At 36.0% G+C, this 22,629-nt stretch overlaps 2 protein-coding genes and 1 pseudogene across 3 annotated transcripts; all 3 read right to left on the bottom strand.

Moving 5' to 3' along the window:
• Positions 1-1,381: 1,381 nt before the first annotated feature.
• LOC125210222 (uncharacterized) lies at positions 1,382-2,947 on the bottom strand. The gene is made up of 2 exons (XM_048109791.2): positions 2,012-2,947; positions 1,382-1,921 (listed from the first exon to the last, which is right to left on the bottom strand). Exons 1-2 carry the CDS (start codon positions 2,945-2,947, stop codon positions 1,382-1,384), a joined length of 1,476 nt encoding a protein of 491 aa, XP_047965748.2.
• A 1,785-nt stretch (positions 2,948-4,732) lies between these two features.
• LOC125218512 (disease resistance protein RGA2-like) lies at positions 4,733-10,067 on the bottom strand. The gene is made up of 3 exons (XM_048120197.2): positions 6,503-10,067; positions 6,272-6,365; positions 4,733-5,036 (listed from the first exon to the last, which is right to left on the bottom strand). Exons 1-2 carry the CDS (start codon positions 10,047-10,049, stop codon positions 6,313-6,315), a joined length of 3,600 nt encoding a protein of 1,199 aa, XP_047976154.2. The 5' UTR covers positions 10,050-10,067; the 3' UTR covers positions 4,733-5,036; positions 6,272-6,312.
• Positions 10,068-14,039: 3,972 nt separating this feature from the next.
• Positions 14,040-22,629, bottom strand: LOC148931327 (disease resistance protein RGA2-like; annotated as a pseudogene). Its single transcript, XR_016135263.1, has 7 exons — positions 22,599-22,629; positions 17,483-21,056; positions 17,076-17,347; positions 15,514-15,595; positions 15,324-15,418; positions 14,571-14,635; positions 14,040-14,447 (listed from the first exon to the last, which is right to left on the bottom strand). The product of XR_016135263.1 is annotated as a disease resistance protein RGA2-like (transcript).

Raw genomic sequence — 22,629 nt, 5'->3', positions numbered from 1 at the left:
CTGAATTTCTTCCACCGGCTGGGGTATTCGACGGATCTGAAACCCCACCACCGTCTGAGGGCTTTGACGGATCTCAACCACCGTTCCAGCCCTATGACGACTCTGCAACGCAGGCACCATCCCTGCCCTTTGACGAGTCTGAAACGCAGGCACCGTCCCTGCCCTTTGACGACTCTGAAACTCAACCACCGTCCCACCCCTTTGCCGACTCTGAAGCTCAACCACCGTCTTCATCAAAGGTGGAGTACACCGAGAATGAGAAAGCAATGTTGTTGATCTTGTTGCCTAGCATGAAAGATTTCCTCTGTGAGTATTTTTTTTGAGTAAGCCACCCCCTGTATTGGGTTTGGAGGCTGTTTCTATGGAATTAATTGAGGAATATTGATGCCTTGGCTATGTTGGAGATTCTAATCTTGTGTGATGGTTTGGAGGCTTTGATTTTATCTGATTGTTTCTCTGTGATGACTTTTTTGTGAGCGTTTGACATGCTATTGTGTGTATAAACTGTCTTGGTTGGATTATTATGATTAGAGCCACCCCTTTGATGGTTTGGAGGCTCTGATCTCGGTGATTAGTCCTCTGTGATGAAAATTTTCTGAGAGATGCATGCTATTATGTGTATACACTGCCTTGGTTGGTTTATTGTGCTTAGAGCCACCCCTTTAATGTTTGGAGGCTCTGATCTTGTGTGATTGGCATGCTATTATGTGTCTACACTGCCTTGGTTGGGTTTTGATGCTTACTGCCACCCCTTTGATGGTTTGGAGGCTTTGATCTTGTGTGATTGGTCCTCTGTGATAAAAATTTTCTGAGAGATGCATGCTATTATGTGTATACACTGCCTTGGTTGGGTTATTATGCTTACTGCCACCCCTTTGATGGTTTGGAGCCTCTGATCTTGTGTGATTGGTGCCTTGTGATGAAATTTGGTTGAAATTGGCATGCTATTATGTATATACACAGCCTTGGTTGGGTTATGATGCTTAGAGCCACCCCTTTGATGGTTTGGAGGCTCTGATCTCGGTGATTAGTCCTCTGTGATGAAAATTTTCTGAGAGATGCATGCTATTATGTGTATACACTGCCTTGGTTGGTTTATTGTGCTTAGAGCCACCCCTTTGATGGTGTGGAGGCTCTGATAAGCCACCCCTTTCATGGTTTGGAGTCTTAGGGCATATGATAAACCTTTTGTGATGGTTTTTAAACAAAAACACCCACTTACAGCAGTTACACTTGCAATTCATACATACTGCAGCTTATATATTGCAGCCTATATACCCTAACCCAAAATAAAGGCTACAAACCAAAAAACAAGTTTACATCCTAAACACCAACCTAATTTGATGCTTATACTGTAAACCCCATGACCCAAGTGCCATATCTACAACCCTAACACAGTGCTTAGATGCCCTATGTGATATGAGCCACTCACATCATTCTCAGGGAGTAGTAGATACTCACAGCTGCCCCTTACAAGAGTCTCTTCAACCTCAAGTGAGGTTGGAAGTCCCACTGTCCTACTCAACCTATCTTTGTTCAAGTGGGGTATTTTGTAGTTGTTGCCCCCATGGACTTCTAGGATCTTGCTTAAACAGCTTTGCAATGTTAGGAAAACCTTGTTCAGAGTTTGTGGTGTGAGTTCCTCAAAAGAACTCCAAACATTTGCCAACAATTCATCTATATTGGTGGCTAGTTTGTCATCTTGTAGTGACTTTATAGCCCTAAAAAATCCAAGGTCCAGCACATTAGTATCTGGGGAGTTGGCTGGTTGGCTAATTAGATGGAATTTAAAACCATCTGTACTTGCAGCAGCCTCAAATTGGAAGTCAGAGGATTTGAGGTGGGGTTTGGCATTATCTTGTTGGATGTATATTTCCTTGCTTGCATTGGCTGGCCACTTAGCCTTGATTGCTGGAATAATCTGTGCATGATTTGTGATTGAATGCTTAGATGACTAAGTGATGACATTACTAATGTCTGATAGCATTGTGAAACAAAGAAATGTACAAACCTGATTAAGGAGACATTCTCTCATGGCTTCCTTGTTAACTGATGGGATAGGCTTTGTCTCAAGTGTCCCTCTTGGCCTATTCTTTGACTTTCTTTTGGCTGGAACTTGCTCTGTGAATGGAAATATGCCTATTTTACCATCAAAGATGGTCTGCCCATCACTGCCAAACATTGGCCTACTGACAGCACACATGAACATCACTTTAGTGATGAATCTTTTTGACTTACAAGACCTGTAAGGCTCATCCTCATCCGGCAACAGGTAGTATCTGTCTGAAGTCTTTGTCATGTAGAACCATTTCTCATCAATATGAACAATGTTGTGCATTGCATGATAGAGAAGCTTACCTTCAGCTATGGTTGGCTGAATATGAGTCAGACACCATCTCATTCTTGAAATTTTGTTTGCATCAGTGAGTGCAGGCTTGATGGCATTTGTATGTGGTCTTATCTTGTTAGCCTTGGACCATCTGCCAGCTGTGGTCTTGCTAACTTGCATCTTTATAGCAAGTTTTCTTATGGAGGATCTCTCAAGCATAGACAAGTGTCTAAACTTGTCTTCATCAAGGTCTATTTTACCTTTTGTCTTGGTATAACCTGATGCTTTTCCTTTCATGACAACAGGTTCTCCTTGTTCCATTTGATGACTGGCTATCCTCCATAAGCGGCTGACTATTCTTGGATGCACTTTGAATTTGTTGGCTGCATCTTTCAATGAACCATGTGGAAGTGCTCCAGCACGGCATTGCTGTTGAAGGAACTGCACAATAAGGTTCTTCTCTTGGCTGCTCAAACTCAGAGAGGCCCTCGACCCTTGCCCAAACTCTGCCTCTTGAAGAGGCTCTGCCTCTGGAAACTGTTCTGCCTCTGGAAATTGATCTTCCTCTTCAAACAGCTCTTGCTCCATCTCCTCCTCCATCTCTTGCTCCATCTCCATTGCCCAATGATGAGAATTTTCTGAGGGTAAATTAGCTATAAATATGTTTGCTTTCTTTTTTGGTAGGTAGATTAGAAGTGGTTGATAGTAATGGTGGAGTGAATGTATTTATAGGTGTACCTTAGCATTTGATTTTTCCCTCCATGGATTGTACTAATTCCCTCCTAATTTTGGAGTTTGAATTAATGAAAAAATTGTTTCCCTCTTGTTTGTTTTGTTAAATTTTGGCCGATAGCCTCTTCACCTTTTAGGTGACTTAATTGTTGTCTTTATTAATCATATTGAAACATTTAAAATCTTAAGTTTATTTAATTTAATGAATTTGTCTTACAAGTCAACATTAAACATATTTTGACACCTAAAACTTAATTTCATGAATTTGTCTTACAAGTCAACATTAAACATATTTTTACACCTAAAAAGTCAAAAGGAACCCACTTTCAACCAACTCACTTCATTTATTACACATTCTACCTTCTCACTTCATTTATTACACACCCCACCTTCTCACTTCATTTATTACACACCTCACCTTCTCACTTCATTTATTACACACATCAATTCTTTCTTAAAACCCGAGCCATAACTATAACTGACTCCTAATATGGGACGAAGGGAGTATTAGAAATGGGCCACTCACCCCTTAAAAGGGGTCATAAGGGGGAGGGTTATCCACACTTATATAGTTCATCACCAAGCCCAAGCCGATGTGGAACAGAATATTGAGAATCTAACACGCCCCCTCACGTGTGGGCCGGAAAGGACATCGGTCTTCCATCACGTGGGTAGGCAATGGTCTTCCACTCGCGAGGTAGATAAGAGATAAAGAGAAAACCATCATCGACTTGGACTCGCTCTGATACCATATTAGAAATGGGCCACTCACCCCTTAAAAGGCCTCATAAGGGGGAGGGTTATCCACACTTATATAGATTAGATTGGATCATCACCAGTAGAAGATATAATCTCTCTTGAAATTCCCCTTTCTTCTCTTTGATTTTGCCAATATTCAAAGCTTGATTAGTAGGCTCAATGCCCTGAGCTAGTTTCTCTGTCTCTGTATTTGATCACATACAACTACCCTAACTAAATTCTCTTTACTGCTTAGTTGTACAGTTTATTGTTTATCAACCATTCAAAAATGTTGCAGTATGAAATACATTATTTGAGTCAACTCCGTCACCCGAGTTTGATCAAACTTGTTGGATATAGCTTCAATGCAGACAACAGTATTCTTGTCTGGTATATGAGTTCATGCTTAAAGAGAGCTTGGACTACCATTTGTTCGCAAGTAAATTTGGCATACTTTACTTACTTCCTTAACATCTCACGATGCTCGCAAGTAAATATTGGTAAGAGATGTTTCCTCTTGAAGATTAGCCTTATAAAAAATTAGTACACCCTCCTGTCTCCTCTGTCTCATTAGAGTAAATAACAACACTTTATATTTTTCACTTTGACCAATATTATACTACGCTTTAACTAATTGATCAATTAGATGAAACATGCATTTAACAATACTGCTAATAATTACTGCCAAATTCTGGATTTTCAATTGATATGCATACAAATCCTCCTTTGCAATTGGTTCATTCATTTTGAACCTCCAACTAACTACCATGCATATCCTTCAAAATTTAGACAATTCAGGTCGCATGTTATGTTAAAACATTTTTACTCTCTTTTCAACTAACTTGTTGACACTGCTCATGAGGATGTGATCTTGGATATTTTAACTCCGAAAAGCTCATACTATCCAAATTTTTTGGAGTTAAAACCACTTCAGACAATCAAAAGTAGTAGTAGTAGTAGTGGTGTTGAACCTCGCAATGCAATGAGAATAACACGAACAAGGCAATGGTTTATGTGGTTCAGCATAAGCCTACATCCACGGGAGAACAAAGAGATCTTTTCACTAAACTCGATCAAACAAGATTACAATGTGAATCACAAAAGGCCAAAGGCCATAGAGTATGGGGAGAGCTAGACTCGATCCTGCAATCTCGATCTCTAGTCAGGAAACTTTCATCTTCCATAATGACATCAACACATTTCTTCTTCTGAATTTGATCGAACTTGTTGGATATAGCTGCAAAGCAGACAACAGGATTTTGGTATATGAGTTCCTGCGCAAAGGAAGCTTGGACAACCACCCGTTCACAAGTAAATTCGGCATACTTGACTTACTTCCGTAACATCGAACCATTTTTCTTAATAAATAGTAAATGAGTATGAAAATAAGGCAAGTTTAATGGGATAACCCAAAAAGGAAAATATACCAAGTCTAAATGGATGGATGAAGTATAAGCTACTCTACATTGGGATAAGATAAGTCTCTTGATAATTTCCATAATTTATGATAACTAGCTTAATTTATATTATATGGAAAGGATCAACATTGCACAAAACTCTTAAAGGGACACGTGCCTACGACACCCGTGCAAAATCCCGTCCTTTCACTTATGTAAACTAAACATCACTGATATCTATCATGAAAAATATAAATGGTTTAAATGCTACAACTCAATGCATATAATTCCACATTTAATTTTACATCACACATCAAACATATTCTTTAAGCAATACACATAACCATAAGCAATAAATATCATAAACAAACTTAATATTTGTATGCATATGCCTCTCAGTTCAATTTATTATTCTGCAACAAATTAAGCTTGGTATCTGTCTTGGGATTCCTCTATGACCCGAAGGTCTCTCTGTATTTGACCCGTAGGTCCTCTATAATTTGACCCGTAGGTCCCTTTAAAATTTCAGATCCAAGGCAAGTCCATCACATATCCTCTTTAATCATATGGTTCATAACCAACTATGAAATTATACACATTAAAATAGTCAAAGTTGGATCTGAAATTAAAACAAAGTAAGATATTCTGAAATTAAAACTCATTACTAACCGAATAAATCTGAAATTAAAACAAAGTTAGATATTCTAAAATTGAAACTCGTTATTAACTCATTAGAAAGTGACTATTCTTGTGGAATGGACTAAAAGTAAAGAGTGCATATTATTGTAGGATGAATGGAGTATTAATGTTCGAAATACCAATGCACAATAGAAGATCCAATTTGTGTGAAACATGTTGGGGATATTAATTTGCAATTTATAGTCTCAAAAGCTAATGAAAACACTGCATTTTGGAAGCAGAGCAATTCACGCAATGGATATAATTTTTTTCTATTCCCACAACTGAAATGAGCAGAAATGTGTGAAAAAAATTGGTATCCACATCCTCTTCAATTAACAATCCCATCAACAAAAATCAAAGAAAGTAAAGTGAATTGCAGTGTGAGGCTTGTTACCAGTAATAATGAAGAAAGGTTGAGCAATTCAAATGGACACTTTAGAGGCACCCACTCATCAAACTCCTATTATGATTTCTCCTTTCGTCTTTAACTATCAAACACAAAAAGGGATCAATAGGGAAAAGCTTAAATCATCAAGTCAATGAAAGTCAATATAATGTGGTGGTGAGGAAATAGACATGCAACTGTTTCTATTAAAAGGAAACAAGAATATGTATTCATACTCACCTATGCTGTGTCCATCAATAAAAACGTTGGGCATATGGGAAATGTTGGGCCATTGGGAATCAGGTGCATCACTTTGTTGTTCAATACTTATTTCTGGGCAGCCCTTAATATCTAAGGTTGTAAATGATGTGAGGCCCCGCAGTGCATGTAGACTCCTTAACTTCTTGCAATTATATATAGTCAAATTCCTTAGAGATGAGAGGTTCCCCAACCATTCAGGCAACTCTTCCATTCCATAATTATCTATCTTTAAATTACCAATAGAGGTGAGATGTTGAATTGATTCTGGCAAATTTCCCCAATCTTCCCTCCCTATCAATTCTAAACGCCAAAGTGAGCGGGGGTTGCATCTTTGCAATAAGTACTCAACGGTCTCCATAGATCCCTCCACGCTAACATTTATTGTTAGTGTCGAATAAGATAAAATGGCATAAAATTGAGAAACTCCAGCAAATACGAAATCTTTTAGACAAGGCAATTTTGGCAGATAATCAATTATTTCGGGTGGATTCTTTAGGCTACTTAAATGCTGCAACTTCAGTTCCTCAAGCACGGATCCTACCATTTCACATGGAAAATACAGCAAAGCTTTGCAATAAAAAATCTCCAACCTTTTAAGACATGCGAGGCTTCCTTGGGGTTGTAGCACACCAGTAACTACCATTCGTTCCAAATTTGGACAGTCGCTTATAATCAACTTCTCCAAAGAATTGAGGGTACCTAGACCATCTGGTAATTCTCGCAAATTGGAACAATTTCTTATACTTAACTCCAAGAGATTGGGATTGTTATAGAATAAACAATTTGGGAGATATTCCAGATGATCTATTCCTTCTATCCAAAGCTCTGTTAGCAACTTTAATTCTGTCTTGAATATGTGTGTGAAAGGCATGCTCCCACTTCCCTTGATTATCAAACTTTTGAGGCATGACCACGAATGATTAGGAAAACTCATCAATTGCTTGCACTGAGAGATCTCTAAGTGTTGGAGGTTAGGAAATACCTTCACATCACTTGCACCTGCAGATTCTACTTCTGCCCACTCTACCAGCTTAGGAATTTCAACCAACACGAGCCTTTCTAGAGCTGGAAAAACAACACGTGTCTCCTCATTCACTAATCCATAGAATGAAGAATTTATGGACTGCACGTTTGTCAATCCTTCTAACCAGAGAGACTTGAGATTTGGCAACTGCCCAAACATTGGGATTTCTTCACATTCTGAGCACTTGAAGAGCTTTATCTCAACCAACTTGTTAAGTGGTAACCAAGAGCCATGAGGTACATTTTCAATTGCCATCTTCTGCGTCCAGGACGGAAATCTTTTTGCCTTGAATCCTTTAATCACTAACATCTTCAGATTAGAGTGAGGTTGGAGGCCTTCCAACACATTCTCATCAGTTGGAGATTCACCTTCTCTATGTTCATCCCATCTCAAACACAAATCCAATAATTTTGACTTGTGAGATAGACTTGCTTTCTCAGCCACTTCCTTGCTATCAACCCTTTCAAGAAAAGAAATTTCCAGTTTTCCTTTAAGACCATTCAAACTCCCGAGCTCTTCAATTTTGCATCCATTCTCGTCGCCAACTTTAAAATACTCTAGCGTCCGGAGAGAAGTTAAACTCCCAATCTCGGCAGGCAACTCTACACCATCATTAATATATAGATGCCTTAAATTAATCAAGTACTTCAGAGTACTAGGCAGTTTCCACAATATTCCTGTATCTGCGTTTAATGTTTGCAACTGATGGAGATCCCCAATCCAGTCCGGAAAATAATATATACGCGTTGACGAAATATCAAGTTTCCTTAAATGTATCAACTTCCTTATCGAACTTGGAAACTTTTCACACAAATCATATGCGAGAACTAAAACATGCAGACGATCGAAATTGGCAAACATGTTACCATAAATGTCTCCATCAAACAATAATGTACGCAAGTATTTTGCCACTTCTTTTGGAATACGACTTTCTGCATCATGAAACATGTATCTCAATCGGCTTCCGCCTTCTGTATTATTAGAAGAACCTGAAATTGAACATGCGAGATCATGCACAAGATCGTGCATCACACAACTCTCTACATTTCCATAATCATCTCTTTCTGCAACTTGTAGTAGAGAGTTGTGCAGAAGAACTTTCATAAATTTGTCACCTAAGCACTCCATCTCAGTGCTTCCATTAGCTTCAAGAAATCCTTCTGCCATCCAATACTCAATCAGTTCTTGACTTTTGATTCTGCGACCTTTAGGAAAAAGGGAACAATATGCAAAACACTTTTTGAGTGACGGCAGAGACAAATTATCAAAGCTCAACTTCAATATCTTTGTGATATGATCCCCTTCATTATAAGAAAGCCATTTCTCTTCAATCGAGAGCCATTCTTCTTTAGATTTATTGCATAGCACTCCACCAACTACATTAGCAGCTAACGGCAAACCTTGACATCTTGTGGCAATCTTCCTCCCTATGGCCTCAAACTCTAATGGAATATCCTCTTTTCCAAAAGTTTTTGCTTGGATTATTGACCAACAATCTTCGTCTGATAATCCTTTGAGCTCATGTGTATGAAGAGATAGCATAGTTGAAGCAACTTCCGTATTTCTGGTGGTAATAACAATTGCATTCCTTTTGGTAGAAGTAACGCCAACCAAAGAATTGATAAAATCATCCCATTTGGGACGATCTTCATTCCATACATCATCAAGAATTAGAAGATAAGTTTTGTCTTCCAAAGCTTTTTGAAGCTTTTTTAGAATATCTTCCCTACTCTCAACTTCAACTTGATCGGTAGAAGTTAAGCATTTGAGGATTTTCTTGAAAAGAATGATTGAATCAAAAATTTGAGAAACATGCACCCAAAGACGTGATCCAAAGTGATTTTTTATCTTTGGATGATGGAAGACATTTCTAGTCAAGGTTGTCTTCCCCAATCCTCCCATTCCCACGATGGCAAACATAGAAACTACACGTTCATCCGTTGTGGTACCAGTGTTAATAACCTCAACTATTTCGGACACCAACTCATCTCTTCCAATGAAAATTGGATCATATGAGAAGGAATCAGTTTCAAAAGCTGCATGAGGCAAATTGGACACATTGTTGGCAAGCCTCTCTTTGAGGCCAAGCCCGGATCCCTCTTTTTGAATTGACTCCAAATTCTCATTGATTTCTTGGATTTTGAGAGCTATGTTTCTCTGATGCCCAATCTTACTGAAGGATGAGAAGCACGATAGTACCTTTTGTTTCTTGGGTTTGATGGACTTGCTTTCTTTGGAGAGAAGATGATAGTTGAGTTCATCCAAAACGTTGTCAGCATCAAACGCCACATCTTCGAGCTTCCTCAACCAGCTTTTGACAGTCCCACCGGGAATGGTACGGCTTTCAGCATCGTTCAAGAATTTCTGGATCGTATCTAGACTCCCAGCTAGCTTTGCTGCTTCTTTGTCGAGACCACGGATTAGTGAGATCTCTTTCTTGGATTGGTCGATGAGGTTTTGGACTAAAACTTGAATGACTGCGGCGACAGCTTCTCCTTCCATTGTTTGAGATCGTAACTGATTCAGAAAGAGAAATGGATAATTGGTATAGAGAGGACAGAGCATGAACAGAATCAGTATAGTTTACACTTTACAGCCTTTCGTTCAATGTAGTTTGCTTTCATTTTCTTATGTTATTTCAGTTCTTGCCAACAACTATTTTTAAAACTATTTTTAAAATTTCTAATTTACTTGTGTATTACGCCCATTTTAAATGTTGATTCAACTAAAAAAATATTTTCAAACTCGCATAATGGAGTAAGTGAAAGAAAGAAATAAATAAATAAATACTCCATCCGTTTCGCCATAGTTGAGTCATTTACCGTTTTGGGAAGTTTCTTCATAGTTGAGTCGTTTCCAAATATAGTAATTATTTTCTCTTTCTTACTTTAATCTCTCTTACTTTTTTTTCTCTACTTTATTCACTTTCTGCTTTATTCTCTCTACCTTTTTCTCTCTCTTACTTATTTTATCTTTATATTCAACACACTCAACATCTTTTTCTTAAACTCCGTGCCGAAAAGTTTCGCCTCAACTATGGTGAAACGGAGGGAGTAGTATATTTTCAAAATATTTAGTTTTAATGATTTGATTTACTTTCCTGGTTGTAGATCTTTTTGTATAACAGTAGAATGAAGAATTGAATTATTAATCTCATTCTCTGTTCCGGCGTGAAACACCCCCTAGAACTTCAACTAGGATTGTTCTCTTTTTTTCTCTGTACAAATTCATTCAAATAATTTCTCTGATAGGCAAAAGCCTATCAATATAATCAACACACCATTCCATTCATCCAAGAGAAGTCGAGTTTCTTCATCAAAGAATTGAGTGAAACATTTGTAAAATAGCTAGAGAGTTTGTATCATTCTTGATCTGAGTTTTGAAAGATAGGATACAATGAATAGCTAGTTTTTTATTGTGATGCATGGCTCTGTTTTCGAGCTATGGAAGAGTTTAGGTGTTTTAGTGTGATGCATGGCTCTTATAGTGATTAATAGCCTAAGAGTTTTGGTCAATTAAATGATGATATGATCTATGGAAGAGATAACACAATTACACTGGAAAAAGTTATGTCAGCCTTTAAGACAAAGGAATTCTAGAATGAAGCTTGAAGTCCACTTATCAAATGGCAGAGAGCCTAAATGTAAAGAATCAAGGCAAGAAAGATTTCAAGAAGAAATTTCAGAAAAAGAAATTAAATCTTGCGAAACATGGACACCTAAAGAAAAACAGCTATGCTTGGAAAAGGAGCAAATGAAGCTCATGTGGCAGAGGAGATTCGGACGGCTGAAATTCTGAATGTGGTGGAAGCACTGGCGGAGCCAGCATAGAACAAGGGGTACCATTGTACTACTTAATATAGTATCGAGGTTAAAATTACAAAAATCGTATGTGGTGCAGCGGGTGGTGATGTGTGTTCTCTTAGTGGAGGGTTGGTCTATCTTGCTCGAGGACAAGCAACAAGACTTAAGTTTGTGGTTATTTGATGTTAATCAAATAGCTTGAATTACACTTTGGTCATGTTTGGTTGCCAAGATTCTGTATGAAAAAATAATCTAATTCTTTAAGTTTTAAATTCTTGTATTTGTTTCGGTTTTTAATCAAACTGGAAATAATCAGATTCCGAGAACAATATTTTTAAAATAATTTAAAATTATAAATCATATTTAATGTCAATATAATAAATAACCAATATAATTTAAATTATAATAATTATAATTATATTAATATTTGTATAAAATTGTTATTATCATAATAATATTAATTTATTAAATAATTAAAATATAATTATATAATATAATTTATGTAATAATAAATAAAAATTATTATTTAAAAATAAATAAGTAATCAATAAAATCGTAATATAATTTTAAATTATAAAAATTATTTAATTATAATATATGTAATAATAATAATAATAATAATAATTATTATTATTATTATTATTATAATTATAATACTCCATTTAACTATAATTAGTTATATTATTTAATATATGATAGATAATCCATATTTATACTATCCATCGTAGTAATAAATAGAGTAATATAATTATTATTTTTTGTAATTAATAATTTATTAAAAATTTATATTATTATTTTTTTATAAATAATAATAAGTATATTTTTAGTTTAGTTTTTAAATTAATACATGTAATTTATCTCAATAGGAAGTGAATCTAGGTGAAAACAAAGCTCAAATATCCGGAGACACAAAAGAAGTCATATGACGGATCACATGCTTTGCATACATTTTGATATATCGAGAGTCAAACATTTCACCCGACCATGTAAAAAAATCACCAATAGCAAACATTTATGACAAAAATCGCTCAAGTTTTATTCATGTCAACAATAACGGACATGCATTTTCCAGAGCTTGAATTTTTTTTTTTTTTAAGAAAAAGTTTATAATTTTGGGAAACTATATTGTAGAATCTCCATAAAGTAGAAAAAGCCTGACACAGTGACACTAGACTATTTGGCCATAAGTCTGCATCTATCAAGAATGCAATGACCCAGAGCAAAATACTCCCTCCTTCCCACTGAATATGACCCACTTTCCTTTTTAGTTTGTCCCAACTAAAATGACCTATTACTTAAAATGGAAACACCTTTATCTCTACTTTATTCCTTCTTTCTTACTTTACTCTCTCCTCTGAACACACAAAATAAATTTGCATAAAATTCCGTGCCGCCCAAGAAAAGGGTCATCTTCCTTGGGACGGAGGGAGTATGATTTTTCCATTACTATAGCATTTATAATAACTAAATGACAAATCAACAGCGTAAATCCATTTACAGTAAAATTAAATAAAAAATCACAAACCAGCAAAGTGAAAAAAGGCCAAGATCTCTCAGATGTATGGATAGACATACCTTAGAGTTCTTCACAATATCTCTTCTTCTTCTCTGCTCTGCTCTGCTCTTGTAGTGAATACGCAATGGAATTAGTCTTCTCCTTCTTGGACATGATATATACCTAATGACTGATATAATATTGTATATATTGAATTAATTAATATATTTGGCATTGGTGACTTAAAACATTTGAAAGTGCCAAGATTCCCAGCTGTCATTACTACATAATTTAATTATTAATTAATCACTGTATTTATAGTCAACTATTGGTGTCAGTTTTTAATTACAAGAAGCTCCAATTATTGCTCCCTCACGTGAGATTACAGAATAAGTAAATGTCAAGCCTTGAAATTAGCTAGATCTACACATATTAAAGTATAAAATGCTCTGGTACATCCAATTTCTGAAGTCTTGAAATAAGAGTTCAACCTGTACAATTTTATTTATTCGATAACTCAACTAATAATTTTATATACCCACTAGGACACTACCCAAAATTTCAAATTATTCAAAATTATGATTAAATAGGTAGAATTATTAATACATACTGTATTTTCTTACCTCATAATTAAGTAATTAATTTTTGATTAATCTCAAGCAAATACTTAAATTCTTTAAATTCAAACATTTTCGTTGTTATTTTGTAAACAAAACGAAAAAATCAGTATATACTGACTATGAATTAACACACAAACAGAGTACCATCTACTCCCTCCGTCCGGCGAATAGGAGTAGATGGTACTTTTAAAACTAATACAGAGTAGATGGTACTTTTAAAATTAACACACAAACAGATTACCATCTACTCCCTCCGTCCGCGAATAAGAGTCTCGGTTCACTTTTACTATAAAGGGTAATACTGTTCCACCTTCCACTAACTCAATTCACTCACATTTCATTTAAAACTAATACATACAAGTGAGACCCTATTCCACTAACTTTTTTCTACCAACTTTTCTTAACATTTCTTAAAATCCGTGCCACCCATGAATGAGACTCCTAATGGCGGACGGAGGGAGTATATCCTAAATTGGCAGCCAAAGTAGGGCTAAAACAATTAATTATTAATTTAAAAAAAAAATACAAATAAGCACACCATGATCACAAAAAAGGTAGGGAATATATACTTGATTAAAGGAAGAAAAATGAGAAGAAACAGAAAAAACAAAGCTACGGAATAATATACATGAATGACCAAAAAAAGCATATGAAGTTGCCAAGATATGTCTGCAATGTCTGTGTCGGTTAACAGCTGGGATCTCCTGGCACACAACAACAAACTTGGGTTCCCATGCGTCTGAATCACCAAGACGTTTCAAGAGCTCGAGAACAAACCAGTTCCACAATAAAGAGGGGCAACGGCGAACGAAAAATTGCTTCCAAGGCTTGGCTGGTGCGTGTATGGCGAACATGGCAACGCCAACACGACTGGTTGGTGGGATATTTGGAACTGTGACTTACTCAACGACTGGTACGATTTTATTCTGATATATGACTGCTTTTGGTATTTCACCACAGTTTCCTCATGTTGTTTTGATGCCTACATTAACAATTTGTTAATACAACTATGATGTCCTAATTAATGGATATTTGAAGATCAAATCTTGAAAGAACTCATTTTGCGCCCTGTGTGTGGCATGTGCATGTAGTAAGCTTCATTTACCTTTTGTGTTCTGCTCCATACCTCGAAACCTATCACTTCGTTGGTCGAGGGGAATCAAAGAGGCTCTAGATGTTCACAAGTAAATATTGTTAGGAGATGTTTCCTCTTGAAGATTAGACTAATATATAAAAATAGTACTCCATCCGATCTCCTCTATCTCATTAGAGTAAGACTATGGTGTAAAGGTGTGTGGCCCTCATTAGCCAAAAAGAAAAATAAGCCAATTTTAACGGATTTAGATCCCCTGCTGTGGAAAGAAGCACGGCAGGGGTGCTGTTCCTAACAGCATAACATTTCATTAAAAAGAATTTGATATTTCAATATTATAAATTATAAGTTAAATATTAAGTTGTGAGGAACAACATTCCTATGCTTCTGTCCACAGCAGGGATCCAAATCCAATTTTAACATTACAACTCAAAAAGGAAAATATGTCTAATCTAGTGTTTCCTAAGGATGGATTCAAACTTTAGGATATGATAAGCCTTTTGCTTAATATCCAGGATTTATGATTATTTGCTTAATATCTCAAGAATCCTTTGATTCTTGTTTACAATAAAAGCATTCAAAATGGCACCAACAAAATATGAAACAAGAATGCACAATAGAACATCCAATTTAAGTAATTAATGTTCGGGATATTAATTTGCAAAGAAATGTCTGAATGAAATTGGAATCCACATCCTCTTCAATTAATAATCCCATCAAGAAAAAACAAAGAAAGAAAAGAGAATGCAATGTGAGGCTTCTTACCAGTATTAATGAAAAACACTGCATTTTAGGAGCGGAGCATGCAGCAGCAGTGGATAAGTCTTGCTATTCCCACAACTGAAAATGAGCAGAAATGTCTGAAAGAAATTGGAATTCACATCCTCTTTAACCAATTATCCCATCAGCAAAAAACCAAAGAAAGAAAAGAGAATTGCAATGTGAGGTTTCTTACAAGCATCAACGACATAACATATAAGAGACGACTAGGACGGAAGAAAACATCAAATCTCTACAAAATTCTCTCTTTCTTCTTCCTTCAATTATCAAACACAAAAAGGATTAATGGAGAAAAGGTGAAATCAACAAGTCACTGAAAGTCAACATAATCTGGTGAGATTAAACTCATTTCTAAACCAAAAACAAACTTGCATAGATATTCACCAAATCCCAATATTCAAATGGAAGCTAAATAAGTGTTACTACGGAATTTTAAACCACAAATCATCAACGAGATCTAACGTGCGAAAGCTAAAACAAGTGTAATGCAAATTTATTCCTTTTTTCTTAAGTAATAGCGCTTTGTGCCTAAAATAATATTATGCTAGTTTTCATTTGAATTCTTGTTCAGGAACAGGTCGGCTCACAATGAAATCCGATGTATACAGCTTTGGGATTGTTCTTCCGGAGTTACTCACTGGGCTTCGAGTCTTTGACCATGAAAAAGCAGAATCTCATTGAGTGGGTGAAACGATATTTCAGCGTAATGAAAAAACTGTAGGAGATTGTAGACACATACCCTCATGATGGAGCATATAAATATGTGAAGCTAGCTCTCCAGTGCTTAAGTTAGCACCCAATCATGTTGGCAAAAGTTAGCTTCATTTTCTGGCTTAATGATATACTAATATGGCTGACATAAAGAATGTACAGGAATTTCTTCATTTATTGTCTTCCTCAATGGTAAAAATTCATACTATAACAGGATTTATCAATTTGTTTTCATTTTCTTAGAATTCGGTCATTTGCCCACACCCAAAAACATTGGTTATTGTGATAAATGATTGCTTTTGGTAATTCACTATAATAGATGAACAATTTGTTCATATATAGTGTCCTCATTAATGATCATTTCATAGAAGATAAAAATTATGAGAAGAACTCATTTTGGTTCCTTGTGTGTGGCATGTGTATGTAGTAAGCCTCATTTACCTTGTATGTTTTGGTCCGTAGCTCAAAACCTATCACTTCAGTGGGCGAGGAGAATCAAATCCGCTCTAGATGTTGCAAGAGGCCTTAGCTACTTGAACGAAAGAGATATACCAATCATACACCGAGATTTCAAGACTGCTAAAATTCTTCTGGATTGGGTAGTTATGCTGAACATGTTTTCTTGCATGGTTGTAACTAACTAATGCAGTTTTAATTAATTGTTAAGGGAGTAATTCCTTAACATTTCATGCATTTGATTGCATGTTAACTTTGAAAATTGTGTTGGTGACTTTTGGTGTTATATGTATAGAGAGAAGAGAGAGTAAAGTTTTTGCCAAAGAAAAAACATTCTACTCATGACTTAATAACAAACCTAAAAAAGCATACGACTCAACTACATGAGCAATAAATAAATATGACATAAAAACACTTTCTTATCTTAATTATAATCATTATACTAAGTATTCCTATTAAACCACCCATATAGTATGAAACACGGAATGCAAAATAGAAGATCCAATTTTTCTTTAACATGTTGGAGATATTAATTTGCAATTTACAGTCTCAACAGCCAATGGAAAATACCTGCATTTTGGGAGCTGAGTATGCATCAAAATCACACAATGGATAACTCTTGCTATTCACACAACTGAAAATGAGCATAAATGTCTGAAAAGTATGGTGTCCACATCCTCTTCAACTAATAATCCCATCAACAAAAATAAAAGAAAGTAAAGTGAATTGCAATTTGAGGTTTGTTACCAGTAAACATGAAGAAAGGTTTGAGCAATTGCTATGGACACTTTAGAGGCACCCACTCATCAGACTCTTAGTATGTTTTCTCCTTCTGTTTTTAACTATCAAACACAAAAAGGATTAATAGAGAAAAGGTGAAATCTATAAGTCACTGAAAGTCAATATAATGTGGTGGTGAGGAAGTAGACATGCAACTGTTTCTATAAAAGGAAACCAGAAAATGTATTCATACTCACGTATGCTGTGTCCATCAATCGTGATGCTGGGGATATGGGAAATGTTGGGCCATTGGGAATCAGCTGCATCACTTTGTTGTTCAATACTTATTTCTGGGCATCCCTTAATATCTAACCATTCAAGTGATGTGAAACCTGGCATTGCATGAAGACTCCTTAACTTCTTGCAATTATTTAAAACCAACCATCTTAGAGATGAGAGGTTCCCCAACCATTGAGGCAACTCTTCCATTCCATAATTCTCTATCTTTAAAACCTCAATGGAGGTGAGATGTTGAATTGATTCTTGCAAATTTCCCCAAGCTTCCCTCCCTTTCAATTCTAAATACCTAAGAGAGCTGGAGTTGCATCTTTGCAATAAGCCATCAACGGTCTCCATGGATCCATCCACATTAACATATATTTTTAACCTATTCATGAAATAAGAGGCCATAAATTGAGAATCACCAATAATTCGTAAACGTGTTAAACGAAGCAATTTCGGCAGACAATCAATTATGCCGGGTAGATTCTTCAGGCTACTTAAATTCTTCAACTCAAGTTCCTCAAGCAGGGATCCTACCATTTCACATGGTAAATACATCAAAGCTTTGCATCCACAAATCTCCAATATTTTAAGACATGCAAGGCTTCCTTGTGATTGTTGTGCACCAATATCTGCTGCTCGTTCCATATTTGGACAGTCCCTTATACTCAACTTCTTCAAAGAATTGAGGGTGCCTAGACCATCTGGTAATTCTCTCAAATTGGAACACATTCTTATACTTAAATCCAAGAGATTGGGATTGTTATAGAATAACCAATTTGGGAGATATTCCAGATCATCTATTCCTTCTATGCAAAGCTCTGTTAGCAACTTTAATTTCGTCTTGAATATGCATGTGAAAGGCATGCTCCCACTCCCCTTGATGATCAAACTTTTTAGGCATGGCCACGAATGATTAGGAAAACTCGTCAATTGCTTGCACTGAGAGATCTCCAAGTGTTGGAGGTTAGGAAATACCTTCACATCACTTGCACCTGCTGATTCTACTTCTGCCCACTCTGCCAACTTAGGAATTTTAACCATCGCGAGCCTTTCTAGAGCTGGAAAAACTACACGTGTCTCCTCATTCACTAATCCATAGAATGAAGAATTTATGGACTTCAAATTTGTCAATCCTTCTAACCACAGAGACTTGAGATTTGGCAACTGCCCGAACATTGGGATTTCTTCACATTCTGAGCACATGAAGAGTTTTATCTCAACCAACTTGTTGAGTGGTAACCAACAACCTTGAGACACATTTTCAACTGCCATCTTCTGGGTCTAGGACGGAAATCTTTTTGCCTTGAATCCTTCAATCACTAATATCTTTAGATTAGAGTGAGGTTGGAGGCCTTCTAACACATTCTCATCATTTGGAGTTTCTCCTTTTCTATATTGATCCCATCTAAAACACAAATCCAATAATTTTGACTTGTGAGATAGACTTGCTTTCTCAGCCACTTCCTTGCTATCAACCCTTTCAAGATAAGAAATTTCCAGTTTTCCTTTAAGACCATTCAAACTCCCGAGCTCCTCGATTTTGCATCCATTCTTGTCGCCAACTTTAAAATACTTTAGCGTCTGGAGAGAAGTTAAACTCCCAATCTCGGCAGGCAACTCTACACCATCATCGATGTAAAGATGCCTTAAGTTAATCAAGTACTTCATAGTACTAGGAAATTTCCTCAATTCTCCTATATAATACTTTAACTCTGCATTTAATGTTTGCAACTGATGTAGTTCACCAATCCAGTCTGGCAAATATTTGATATGCGTCGCCGAAATATCAAGTTTCCTTAAATGTATCAACTTCCTTATCGAACTTGGAAACTTTTCACATCCATAATCTACAAGAATTAAAATATGTAGACGATTGAAACTGGCAAACATGTTACCATAACTGTTTCCTTTGAACAATAATGTACGCAAATATTTTGCCACTTCTTTTGGAATATGACTTTTTTCTTCATGAAGCATGTATCTCACTCGGATCCCACCTTCTATATTGCTAGAAGAACCTGAAATTGAACATGCGAGATCATGCACAAGATCGTGCATCACACAAATCTCTACATTTCCATAATCATCTCTTTTTGCAACTTGTAGTAGAGAGTTGTTCAGAAGAACCTTCATAAATTTGTCACCTAAGCACTCCATCTCACTGCTTCCATTAGCTTCAAGAAATCCTTCTGCCATCCAATACTCAATCAGTTCTTGGCTTTTGATTTTGCGACCTTTAGGAAAAATTGAACAACATGCAAAACATTTCTTGAGTGACGGCAGAGACAAATTATCAAAGCTCAACTTCAAAATCTTTGTGATATGATCCCCTTCATTGTACGAAAGCCATTTCTCTTCGATCAAGATCCATTCTTCTTCAGATTTATTGCATAGTGCTCCACCAACTACATTGGCCACTAATGGTAAACCTTGACATCTTGTTGCAAGCTTCATTCCTATGGCCTCAAACTCTGATGGAATATCATCTTTTCCAAAAGTTTTTGCTTTGATTATTGACCAACAATCTTCATGTGATAATCCTTTGAGCCCATGTGTATGAAGTGATTGCATAGTTGAAGCGACTTCCATATTTCTGGTGGTAATAACGATTGCATTTCTCTCGGTAGAAGTAACGCCAACTAATGAATTTATAAAATCATCCCATTTGGGTCGATCTTGATTCCAAACATCATCAAGAATTAGAAGATAAGTTTTGTCAGTCAAAGCTTCTTGAAGCTTTTTCATAATATCTTCCCTACTCTCAACTTCAACTTTATGACTACAAGTTAAGCATTTGAGGATTTTCTTGAAAAGAGTGATTGGATCAAAAATTTGAGAAACATGCACCCAAATATGTGATCCAAATTGAGATTTTATCTTTGGATGATGGAAGACATTCCTAGTCAAGGTTGTCTTCCCCAATCCTCCCATTCCCACAATGGCAAAGATAGAAACTACACGTTCATTAGTTGTGGTACTAGTGTTAATAATCTCAACTATTTCCGAAACCAACTCATCTCTTCCAATAAAAATTGGATCATGTGAGAAGGAATCAGTTTCAAAAGCAGCATGAGGCAATTTTGGCACATCGTTTGCAAGCCTCTCTTTGAGGCCAAGCTCAGCTCCCTCTTTTCGAACATACTCCAAATTCTCATTGATTTCTTGGATTTTGAGAGCTATGTTTCTCGGATGCGCAATCTTACTGAAGATTGAGAAGCACGATAGTACCTTTTGTTTCATGGGTTTAATGGAGCTGATTTGTTTGGAGAGAAGATGATAGTTGAGCTCATCCAAAACGTTGTCAGCATCGAAGGCCACGTCTTCGAGCTTCCTCAGCCAGCTTTTGACAGCCCCACCGGGAATGGTACAGCTCTCAGCATCGTTCAACAATTGCTGGATCGTATCTAAACTTCCAGCTAGCTTTGCTGCTTCTTTGTCGAGACCACGGATTAGTGAGATCTCTTTCTTGGAATGGTCGATGAGGTTTTGAACTAAAACTTTAACGACAGCAGCGACAGCTTCTCCTTCCATTGCTTAAGCTTATAACTGATTCAGTAAGAGAAATGGATAATTGGTATAGAGTGAAAAACTGAGTAGGAACAAAATGCAGTTTGTTTCACAGAGTTAGTAATGAAGTCAATTGCAGAGTAGGAATAAAATGCAGTTTGTTTCACCGTGTGTTGCAGTCACAGCTTGGATTTGGCAGTTAAAAGCGGTTCAGAGTTTGGTTTCACAGAGTTAGTTACGAAGTCAGTTTGTTGACTTCACTTGAGGTGGTTAAAACTGAGAGTATGTATGCTGATCAGAGAATCAACACACCATTCCATTCATTCAAGAGAGTTCGAGTCAGGCGAAATACTTGTAAAACATCTAGAGGGTTTGTATCATTCTTGATCTGAGTTTTGAAAGATAGGATACATTGAATAGCTAGTTTTTTACTGCCATCAATAAAGACTCGTCAAGCTAAATACTCGTCTTGTTGTAATCGGATTATAGCTGCAATCATTTATGTTATTGGATTATAGCTGCAATCAATAAAGCTCTCTAATTCTCCTGTAATTTATCTCTATAGACAGTGAATCTAGGCGAAAACATAGCTCAAATAGCCGGAGACACAAATGAAGTTAGATGACGGAACACATGCATTGCATACACAGAACACGGCCCGTGCATTTTGATGTCTCGAGAGTCGAACATTTCACCCGATCAGGCAAAATGTTATGACATTTCAATCGACCATGTGAAAAGAGTCCATAACATTTCACCCAACCGGATGAAATGTCTAATGTCATGACACTTGATGAATTTTTTCTATATTCCAGGCAATTCTATAATATAGGTTCCCAAATTGGATTTTTTTTTTATACAAAATTGGTTTTGGTAAAAACCCGTAGCGGTTTCGCGTGTTTAAACATGCGAAACCGCTACGCGTGTTTAATTTGAAACTCAAGCAAAGTAAAACATAATTATATTGTTGCACAGTGTAAGGGTGCAGGTTCTCAAAATTATTTTGAAAAATAAGGTCTTTTTCAAATACTTATGTTTATTAGAAAGATAAATTTACTTTTTTGTGTATAAAAAATTATAAATTTAAATTTATATGAGATCAATTGTGTAATTAATGTAAAAGTAAAATAATTTATAGGTACTTTAAAATCTGAATAATTTTCATTAAATAGATATTTTTAAAAAAATTTACTTGAGTGATAACAGCAAAAAAATAAAAATTGACACATAAGGTAAATATTTTTCGCTCATGTTTTATTCAAGAGAAAAATTTGTTTTTAAACACGAGAAACGGATAAACGTTTTTTCTAAAGCTGAAATTTAATAAAAAAAAAAAGTTATAATTTTTGGAACCTATATTGTAGAATCTCCCTAAAGTTGAAAAACTCGAGACTTGATTAGTTGGCCTTATCCTTTTTTTTATGAACAAGTCTGCATCTATCAAGAAGTTTGATTTTTCCATTATTATAGCATTTAACAACCAAATGACAAATCAACAACGTCAATCCATTTAATGTAAAACTAAAGAAAAAATCACAAAGCAGCAAAGCAAAAAATGGGTAGAACTATTAGGAGACATACCTTAGAGTTCTTCACAATGTCTTTCTTTTCT

Source organism: Salvia hispanica, chromosome 2 (assembly GCF_029641045.1).
Source record: "Salvia hispanica isolate PSC_SH4W2 chromosome 2, Shi_PSC_v1, whole genome shotgun sequence".
Classification (NCBI taxonomy): domain Eukaryota; kingdom Viridiplantae; phylum Streptophyta; class Magnoliopsida; order Lamiales; family Lamiaceae; genus Salvia; species Salvia hispanica.
This window is presented reverse-complemented; position numbering and strand designations above follow the sequence as displayed.